Genomic DNA, 10799 nt, shown 5'->3' on the forward strand with positions numbered 1-10799 from the left:
GACTGTCGGTTCCTACTATTTCAAGGCTGTGGGGAGTATCTCCTGCCACACTGTTCAGGAGGATGGCAGAGAACAACTTGTCTGTCCGCGGACTTTACAGTTCATGTACAGATGCCGAGCTTGATGAACTGATCATTGGAATTAAGGACCGGAGGCCGCATGCAGGCTATAGATTAGTGAAAGGGACACTAAAAGCACAAGGATATCATCTTGGATGGGACCGAGTCAGAGCTTCAATGCATCGTGTGGACAGCTTGGGAATTCTGTCAAGAATGACTCAGTTGGGATGTGTTGTCCGCCGAACGTATTCTGTGCCCTGTCCCAAGTACCTTGTGCATATAGACACTAATCATAAACTTATCAGGTAACCAGAGTCTGTATCAAATTGAATGTTATTGTTCTTGAGTACAATTAATATAATCAACTTGCACTAGTTGGACACATATATTCACCTTTTATAGTGAAATCAAGTAAACACAACAGCTGACAATTTGAATGTCATTATTATTTATTATTGAATGTCCTATCATTCGACCAACCATGACAAAAATCTCGCTTTGAAGAAGCACAGCTGATCCATTTGGGACAAGATGATCAATTTCTCCTTCAAACATTAGTCATTGCAGTGTTTCCTGAAATAAAAAAAATTATAAACATCGTTTCTCTTTTGGCATATTAGTACTGTACATCTGTGTCAAGAAACTTATATGTGCATATGCTAATGACAAACAATAATATTCACTTTATTTGTATAGAAGAACTGAATATCAAACTGATAGATTCTCTTAATAAATACAATTAAAAAGTCATACCAAAGTTCATTTTGAATCCCTGTTTGAGTTTGGACATGGTTGATGAGAGGATGTGGTGGGTCACACCTCTACCTATTGCAGCATCCCCTACACATTAAAAGGAATAATTAGAAACAGGTTTATTGCCAAAGAAGTGAAGGGAAGGGGGTTCACATTATAAGGCATTTGTTGTCGTGAGTTGGTGCATACATATAACATGGAGCATGAGACATGACAAATAACATACAAGTGTCTGAAATAAGCAGCATAATAAAATAAAAAACAGATATAATAAGGTGCAGTGAAATAATACTGTACATTTACTTTTCTTATTTTCAAAATGAATTTACAGAATGAGCTAACACAATGTGCAAGTATAGAATATTCAGAGTGTGACTAAGTAGTGCAGTGTAAATAAACAGTGCAGCCAACCAATGGCATTAACGTTATCTTAAATCTACAGAAAATGTCCATATGTACAGTTGGAGCCTAACTCTCGTTGACTAAAGTACTGTCATGGTGTTTGGTTTGGTTGGGTTGACGTGAAACCTGTCACTACATATAGTTAAATTTGGCAACACAAAAAGTTACATTGAGTTAATGCTGGTAGCTAAAGGCTAAATGTAACTAACTAGTTAACTAGCTACTAAGCTAACGAAACACTGTAAGCATATGATCCTGGTGTGAACAGGACGCATGTTCAGGTTTACTGATCATAAGAGCATGTTACTAAGACAATGCAGGCATGTTGTGATTAAGAATGATCATTAATTGTATACTCACGAGAGAAGATGAGCCAGGCCGACTTTGTCCTGACATGGCTGCTGCGATTAACAGCATGACAAGCTAGCCCGACACCTAGTGGCATCATATCGAACCATCCACTTATCTAGCATAGCACGACAAACCGTGGAGCATATATTTAATATATAAAAATTTAGAACATGCACCACAAACTGCAGGCAGCTGGGATGTTCTCTGTTTATTTTATGTAATGTCCATTTGGAATAGCGTTGTGTAAATACTTTTGTTTGGGAAAATCAGATGTCCGAGTTTTCCACGTGTCCTTAAACGCACCGTGCATTCGTGGATCGTGGACTTTTGAGAGTGCGGAAAAACACTCTCAAAAATCCGTGTGTGCGCGGAAGGTGATTCGTGTGTGTTAGACGATCCACGCGTGCGTAGGTAACAATTTGTACGTACTTTCTAAAGAATTGCACACAAAAAATTGATTTTAAGCATTTGTAAAATGTGTTTTATGTGCAGTTTGTACAGCACGCATTTGTGAACAGCATGACAATCGCTTTATACATGACAATCGCTTTATACGTGCAGATTGCGCAGCACGCATTTGTGAACCTCATGACACACAAACACAAATAACTTGTTACGGACAAAACGTTAAACACGCAATTGTAACATTTTTGATAGTGTTTTCTCTCCATAGTTTCCTGATAAGCTAAAGTTAGCTTAGCATTAGCTTGTGAGCTCTACTTACCGTTCTTTGTGCAACTTCAAATGTCGAACGAAGTTGGAAGTTGTTGCGTCTCGGTCCGTAATCTTCGACCCACATGTTCTGCATACTGCAATTCGTTTTTTGTTGACCACTTCATAGTTTAAATACCCGAATGAAATTATCTTTTGTACCATAGTTGCAGAGTGCTGCTTTGTTTACCTTCCTGGATTCATTTGATTGGCTACTGTGCTGACAGGTCACACATACATACACACAGGTGCAGAGAGAGAGGGGGAGGAGTGAAATGAATAGATTAGTGCATGCATTTAAAAATGTTTTAATATTTGGGTTTGTATCAAGTCTTTTCAAGTCAAAGGGCTCAAGTCCGAGTGAAGTCACAAGTCATTGGTGTTAAAGTCCAAGTTGAGTTGCATGTCTTTTTACATTTTTTCAAGTCGAGTCTAAAGTCATCAAATTAATGACTCGAGTCCAAGTCATGTGACTCGAGTCCACACCTCTGCTTATTGAACACAGTGATGGAGGAATAAATAAGTGATCCCTTACAGTAGGCTTTATAACTAGTCAAAATGTTTTTGGCAAATATGTCTTTATTGAACACCCCCATTAAACATACAATGTGATGGTGGAAAAAGTAATGGCAACACTAGGCTTCTGATGTCACTAAACATCAACTAGAGTCAGGTGTTAGCAAACCTGGAGTCCAATCAATAAAACGAGAATGGAAGTGTGGTTTAGAACTACATTGATCTGCAAAAACACTCAAACCGTCTCAGTGATCTGTTCAAAAGCAACATCAGCTAATCTGAGCCATGCCTCATGGACATTCATCAGTCCAAATTTAGACATACTGTCTACAGTCAAGATTTATTGATTTGTATGTAGCTGTAAGGGGTTACAGCATCATCTCATATACTGCTTTTCCACCAAAAATACCATATATATGTTTTTTATACTTGGCTAAACTGGCCTTTAACTGGCTTCTGATGACTTTCCCACCACTGACCGACCCAAATCGGCGGCATATGATCTAGTTTTTAAAAGAATTGTACAGATCACCTCCTTAAATAAATAGAGTTTAAAAAGTGCAAACCAAACTTTCATATTACATGTGAATGAAGCAACATACATGATTTGTTGTAAGTAATAATGTTGTCCTGGCTGTGTAGTGTGACGTTAATTGGGCCCACTATGCATCTAGAGGTGTAGCTCACTTTGTAAACAGAATGTGGCATGGCAAATGAAGATCTGGTTCTAAAAAAGGCTCAGTTTCTGTAATTTGAAAATGGTTTGGTTTCACACAGTTGGATGTACAGCAAATGAGGGTCATCTGCAAATATGCAGGGGAACTGTTGGAACAACAATTTTGCATATGCTCTTACTTCTGTATTCTACAGGGGGGGATGGACAGTGTTCAGCATCCTCACAGCCTGGTGGATGAAGCTGTTTGTAAGTCTGGTGGAGCGGGCCTGAAGACTCCGATACCTTCTCCCTGAAGGCAGGAGTCTGAAGTGGGAGTGTGAGGGGTGGGAGGTGTCATCAGCAGTGCTGATGGCTCTGTGGCTGCTAAAATGTCCATAAGGGAAGTGTAATACCCCTGTTCTTTTATTGGACAGATCTGAGTAAGGAAGGAATCCGTCTTTCTTCATTTTAGTGCTGATTTATTTAAACCACAAGCAAAGTTACAAAACACAACCCGGGTGGCTCCTTTCTCCAGACATCCACAGGCAGGCTGCTGGAAAAAAGAGCCGCCGCGGTAGCACAGAGCCTAATACATTTATATGTTTAGGGCTAACCCCTTACACAAAAAGATTACAAAGCATCACGAGATGGAGACAGTCCAACATCTCCTTCTCTTATCTAGAGCTCCACATGCTTTGAGCAACTAGTCATAACAAAATGAAGAATTTCGATGTGTGTGTGTGTGTGTGTGTTGTCACGTGGTGTGTAACTAAAACATTCATTCAGACATAAATCTAACATAGGAAGAATACAAGAAAACAATTGCTGTCAGGGTAACTGTAGCTAACATTTCAGAATCAACACTGTCTTCTAACCTTGAAACAGAGCAGACTAGAGCAGACTTTGAATCTTACTAAACTGCATTACTAACACATTAATGTTTAATAATTATCTGACTGATTTACTAATATCTAACAGAAGACAGAGGGGCGCCGATGATCTTGCTGGCTGTATTCACTATGTGCTGCAGAGTCCCTCTGTACTGCCTCTTGCAGTACCATACAGTGATGCAGCCAGTAATGACGCTCTCAGTGGAGCCCCGGTAGAAGGAGCGCATGATGGGGGTGGGACACTAGCTCTCCTCAGTTTGCGGAGGAAGTAGAGGCATGATTGAGCCTTCTTGGTCAGTGATACTGTGTTGTTGGTCCAGGAGAGGTCCTCAGAGATGTGCACCCCCAGGAACTTGGTACTGCTCACTCTCTCCACTACAGCACCCTCGATGGTCAGTGGTGGATGCTTTAGAGGTTTTCAATCAAAAATTTCAAAAAATCTAATCAAAATTTATTTATATAGCACTTTGGTCGACCAGATGTTGCTTTTAAAGTACTTTACAAAGGCAATGTATAAACCAGAATAAATAATATCAATAGAGAAATAAAACAACATAAAAATATGAACTACAGAGAATCAACAGTTAAAAGAAGGAAGCATCAGACAATACTATGTATTAAAAGCCAAAGTGAATAAATATGCTTTAACCAATGATTCAAAAGTTGTCAAGTCTGTAGATGATCTAACATTAAAAGGTCAACCATACCACAATTTAGGAGCTGCAACAATAAAAGCATGGTCACCCCAGCGTTTGTATCTGTATGTCAAACTACTAAGTTAAAATTAAACTTGGCACACTACTCATAAGCATGTGTTTGAATGCAGCTAAAGCCCCTATCTGTAGAATGTTTATGTGTTAACTTTATAAAAATTTTTATTGTTTGTTCAAAGATCAGTCATGCCTAAGAAAATTTGATGCAAGTTTATGTACAGCACTGAGCCCTTTCATTGCAGTGCTCCTAGGTTACTTCTCTGGGTGTAGCCATATTAATTGACTTGTGTCACAGAGTCCTTTTGGTACAGTACCACCACTACAGATGCTGCTGCTTTCATGTTGTATTTCATTAATGTAGCAAATGATGAAAAAATACAAGTAATAAAAACGATATGTTTTCAGGTTGCTAGCAATACATCGTTTACTCCCGCAATAAGCATTCAACATTTTTTTATTCCTTTGTTAGTAGTCAGAAAACTTAGTTTAAGGTTATCCAGCCTGGTGATACAGTAGATGTGATTTAACTTAAATGCAAGTTTGTCACTTGTATTTTATTATATTACCCATTAGTACTGACACTGATTACACATACTGTATGTTTAATTGATTTCATTAATAAAATATTTTTACTTGGAAATCCAAATCATTCCCACTTCATTATCAAGATCCAAAATCAGACATGTACCTTTTAAAATTCTGGTGCATGGTATATAAAAAAAACAAAACAAAAACATACTTCATTTTTTTTTTTTTTAAAGAGGTAAAGCGTTAATGCACTTGTACAACAGAATAATGTGAACTGAATTAGCTACTGGGTGGTGACTTCAGTGAGTACATTTTTTTTATTATAATATTTATTTGACTTGATTTTAGTTAACTTTTGGTTACATTCATTCTCTCTCTTGTTATTCCAGGTCACTCTCATCCCCAAATGAAGGGATAGATGAGATGATGCTTCTGATCTCATCCAGGACTTCCTGCAAGTTGTCTGCTGCCTCCCTGACTGACTTGACAAATTTCATGATCTCAGATTTGGTTTGAGTGGTTTCTGAGGAAGACTGGTTCTTTTCTTCTGATTTGTCAGGTTCAGCACTGTCAGACTCTTTGACCACTAGTACAGCCTTGTCAAAGGTGGACACAGAATCTTCAGTTTCAGTCTCAGACACTGGCTGAGAATTAGTTCTCTCCTCTGCTGCCTTTGCCTGTCTAATGTGGTGTATCTCTTTAGCATCCACGGCAATGAAGAAGATGTCTACTGCTAAAAATAAAGCTGAAAGCACACCTGTGACTGCCTCTGCCACACGTACTGCTCTGGTTGCCTGTGCTGCGATCTTGCCAATGTTAACTACTTGAACTAGTCTAATCAGTTCAGGAATCGCACCTAGGCCCCTCCCTGCCCTGAGGCCAAGCCGTGCCAGGTTCTCATCACTGAAACTGCTATCCATAGTGCCAGGTACATCAGCTGTCTGAAATGTGTTTCTGATTGCCTGTACGCTGTTGCATATCTCCTGGAGCCAGGTGACTACTGCATTAATTTTCTCTTCAAACTCTTTAATGATGCTTCGAACAGCTTTGCGATCAGAGGACTGGTTCACCATGTTTGTGATATTTGAGGCCCCAGCAGCGACACCACCAAGTGTACTCACACCCACACCAACTCCAGTTACAATAAGAGAGGCTCCCAAAGTGAATGGGGCCAGTATAAGACCCACTACAGCTGTAATCCCCCCCATCGCTCCAATCACACTTCCTGCCAAACTGCCGATGGTGGCGCGCTGATGCACACGCTCCAGATCATCAGCCACAGTCCTTAGCTTTGTCAACTTGTCCTGGAGATGCTCCACAGTTGTTTTGCTCTGTTGAAAAGGCAAAGACATTTTCAGATGTGGTTACAGATGCCATAAGAGACCCCATCATGCTGGGTATAAATCAATGTGAAACACCGCTGTTCAGTTTGATAGAAAGTTACTCTTTAAAGTTCCAATTGATCAAGGGTGCACAAATCCTATTAAGAAGCTACTGTACATGCCTAGTCAGAAGTATATTTTTTCAACATTAGCTGGGTAAGAAGGGTTTATCTGTACTAAGAATGGGAATAGGGCAGCATGATTCTTGTCAAAATGAGAAGCATTTTTTCAGTCAGATTCGAAATCTTGATTTTCTCAGGGGCAGCATAACTAGAATTACCTCTTCATGTTTTTTTTTTGCCTCAGCCAACCAGTCAAATTCATGGGTAGGGGACAGAAGTGAGGTCACCTACCTTTGAAAACCAAAATTAAATAATTTCCTCCTTGGGTCCAAATGGACATTTGTGCTAAATTTGAAGAAATTCTCTCAAGGTGTCCCTGAGGTATCATGTTCACAAGAATGAGACGGACAGACGGCCTGAAAACATAATGCCTCCAGCATTAAAGAATCATGGAGTGGAATAACAGCTGAAAGGTGCCACAATGTTTTCTGGAGATAGCATTCACAAGAATCGTACATATGCGCAGACAGCCCAAAAAGATAATGCATGCTTTTTCTACTGATAATTTTTTTCTGGCACTGGTAGCAATGGCAGCCTTGGTCACTCGCGATCTCTTGTGTTTGTTGTTTTTTTTGTTTTCTTCATCTTTTGCAACTTATCCTGGATTACTTTTACCAGAGAAGAACTGTTAAATATCGGACAACTCACACCGAAATACCTTCCTCTGACTTTTGTGAATGCTGTATGGACATTCTGATCGGAGGCGCAGTGGCAATATACAGAACCTGGAGAAAACACGCCAGGGAAAGCGGATCGCGCTACGGAGCTGTCTGGGAAAACAAGAGGAGGTGGACTCTGCTTCTACATGATGGAAGGTTGGTGCACAGATGTCACAGTGCTACAGAGGACATGTAACGCAGACCTAGAGACTCTTGTTATCAATTGCAAACCTTTTTATTCTCCCTGTGAATTTAATAACAGTTTCATTCTAATGGGAGTGTACATAAAACCACAGACCCACGCTAGCGCACTACAGCTCCTGGCAGAGCAGATAACTAGCATGGAGCTAGAACATCCCAACTCTCCACTCATTGTTTTAGGGGACTTTAACAGGGCAAATCTTTTCCACGAACTGCCCAAATACAGACAGCATGTCACCTGTCCCACCAGGGACAAAAATCACACTGAACCACTGCTACACAACAATAAAAGACACCTATCGCTTTGTCCCCCGTGCAGTCCTTGGACTCTCAGATCACTGTATGGTCCATCTTATTCCAACCTACAGGCAGAAACCTAGAGCTGCAAAGCCTGTAGTCAAAACAGTGAAGAGCTGTACTGAGGAGGCTAAGTCAGGCTACAGGCCTGCTTCGACTGCACAGACTGGAGTGTATTTGAGACTACAGCTACAGACCTGGACGAACTCACTGACACATCTTATATCAGTTTGTGTGAGGATGCGTGTGCCCCAAGTCTTTCTGTACATGCAGTAACAACAAGCCCTGGTTCACAGCCAGACTCAAGCAGCTTTTTCGTGCCAAAGCCATGAACACACTATGTGGAGACAGGACTCTGTACAGCCAGGCCATGAACACACTGACAAAGGAGATCAAAGCTGCAAAGAGGAGCTACTCTGAAAAGCTGAAAGTTCAGGTTTCAGCCAACAACCCCTCGTCTGTGTGGGGGAGCTCCTGGAGATCTAGGAAACACAAGAGGAGCGCTCAGATATGCTCAAAAAAAAAAAAAAGAGAAGTGAGACCAAGACAACAAGTCCTCCAACCTATTTGATCCATGTAGTTGCTTGTCCCTTCCCTCTCAAATGAGCATCTCCTGAAATAGCTTATTCCTAATATTCTGACCCTCCCACGTACATATGTAGCTGGTGAGGACAAAAACAAAGACAACTCTGAATATAATGTAGTCCAGTACAACACCACCTTTAACTAAGACCTGAATAATAAACATATAATTGAAATTATAAATGAACAACAATTTCAACAAAAATGAAACATTTTGAGCTTCATAAACACCAATGTTAAGCTGGAAGTGTTACATTGAAGTGCATACAATTGTACCGGTGTACCTAATAAAATGGCCAGTGAGTGTATATCACAACAAATTCGCAACCTAAGAAAGATGAAACCTGATACTAAACAGCTTCTTTACAAATAAAATCACAACTATTACAGAAAAAATTGGTCAGACCATTCCCACAGTTCTTACGGATGTGCCATTTACTACAGTGGCTTTAAAAACATCTGTAAGACCTCATTTATACTTGGACTACTTCTCTCCCATAGATCTCTGTGAGTTGACCTCAACAATTGCTTCACCTAAATCATCAACATGTCTCCTGAACCCCATCCCGACCAGGCTGCACATAGACATCTTTCCCCTAATCAACACATCCATACTAGATCTGATTAACCTCTCTCTATTAACAGGTTATGTTCCACAGGCTTTTAAGGTTGCAGTAATTAAACCTCTACTCAAAAAGCCTACTCTTGACCCAGGTGTCCTAGCTAATTATAGACCAATATCCAATCTCCCATTGCTTTCTAAAATTCTGGAAAAAGCTGTTGCTAAGCAGTTATGTGACCACTTGCATAAGAATGATTTGTTTGAGGATATTCAGTCAGGCTTTAAGGTCCCTCATAGTACAGAAACTGCACTGGTGAAAGTCACCAACGATCTTCTCTTAGCCTCAGATAAAGGACTTGTCTCCATACTTGTCCTCTTAGATCTCAGTGCTGCTTTTGACACCACTGATCACAACATCTTACTGCAGAGACTTTAACATGTTATTGGGATTAAAGGAACTGCACCAAGTTGGTTCAAATCTTACCTATCAGAAAGATTTCAGTTTGTTCATGTTCATGATGAATCTTCCTGTTATGTTTGCTCGCACATGGGATGGTGAGCGAGCAAAAGAAAAGCGGACCCAGATGGCTGACTTCAGTGCAAGCAGTGATCTATTATATACAGAGCAGTGAATGGCAAGATTAAATAGGAGTAGATGAACTGGACAAACCGGGTGTCAATCAACAGCAGATACAGTACATTGATGAGATGAGAGGAGTAGGCTGAGCTGTGTCGCTGGGGTCACTCCTGAACTGGTCGGTGAAGAACGGCGGTTACTGAGGAGAACGAAAACAGGGCTTTGAACAGATGGAAACTGGTGACTATGCATCGGCCTGACTGGTGGGGGCTGGAAGGGTTTAGTAGGAGCCAAGGTCCGGAGGTAGTAATCCATGGAAGAAGGAAACAGCATGGGCGGAGAACAGCAACAGGAGGTCCATTAAATATATATAAGCTGACAAAAAAAACAAAAAAAACAAGGAAATGCGGACTGGTAAAGGTACAACAGAAATAACATCATAGCGGGCCTGAGAACAAGAATGAACTGGCAAGGGAGTGGTAAGTGAGCTGGGTATAAGTAAGGGGAAGAACTAATGAAGTGCAGCTGGTGATAATCAAAGGAAGTGGAGCAGGTGTGCATGGTGGTGTAATCAGGGACCGAAAAGAGAAATGAAGTGAGGGAGGTGAGAGAGGCAGGTGCAGCTGAGCAAACCTGACACTTCCACACAAACTGAAGTTAGTCATGGCATTCCACAAGGGTCTGTGTTAGGTCCAATTTTCTTCACTTTATACATGCTCCCTTTAGGCAGTATTATCAGGAAGCACAACATAAATTTCCATTGCTATGCAGATGATACTCAATTATATTTATCTATGAAGCCAAATGAATCAGATCAGCTGGTCAAACTTCAAGCATGT

The 10799-nt window shown here is 40.5% G+C and overlaps 1 protein-coding gene and 1 long non-coding RNA gene across 3 annotated transcripts; both read right to left on the reverse strand.

Annotated features, from left to right (window-relative positions):
- Window positions 1–6: 6 nt before the first annotated feature.
- Window positions 7–1758, reverse strand: LOC109951212 (uncharacterized). Its single transcript, XR_002273585.1, has 3 exons — window positions 1575–1758; window positions 813–899; window positions 7–632 (listed from the first exon to the last, which is right to left on the reverse strand). It is a non-coding gene; the product is annotated as an uncharacterized LOC109951212 (long non-coding RNA).
- A 3391-nt stretch (window positions 1759–5149) lies between these two features.
- Window positions 5150–10415, reverse strand: LOC109951210 (apolipoprotein L3-like). 2 transcript variants are annotated; one of them, XM_020585559.1, is made up of 3 exons: window positions 10083–10415; window positions 9868–9994; window positions 5150–6909 (listed from the first exon to the last, which is right to left on the reverse strand). In XM_020585559.1, the coding sequence occupies exon 3, from the start codon at window positions 6784–6786 to the stop codon at window positions 5959–5961; it is 828 nt and encodes a 275-aa protein (XP_020441215.1). In that variant the 5' UTR covers window positions 6787–6909; window positions 9868–9994; window positions 10083–10415; the 3' UTR covers window positions 5150–5958. The 2 variants fall into 2 exon arrangements, with proteins under 2 accessions (XP_020441215.1, XP_020441216.1); XM_020585560.1 differs by lacking the exon at window positions 9868–9994 and having other exon boundaries at window positions 10054–10415.
- Window positions 10416–10799: the final 384 nt, after the last annotated feature.

This window comes from Monopterus albus, unplaced genomic scaffold (genome assembly GCF_001952655.1).
Source record: "Monopterus albus unplaced genomic scaffold, M_albus_1.0 scaffold370.1, whole genome shotgun sequence".
Taxonomy (NCBI): Eukaryota; Metazoa; Chordata; class Actinopteri; order Synbranchiformes; family Synbranchidae; genus Monopterus; species Monopterus albus.

Coding starts and splice junctions, on each gene's coding strand:
- LOC109951210 (XM_020585559.1), bottom strand. CDS start 6,786: ATGGGGGGGATTACAGCTGTAGTGGGTCTTATACTGGCCCCATTCACT.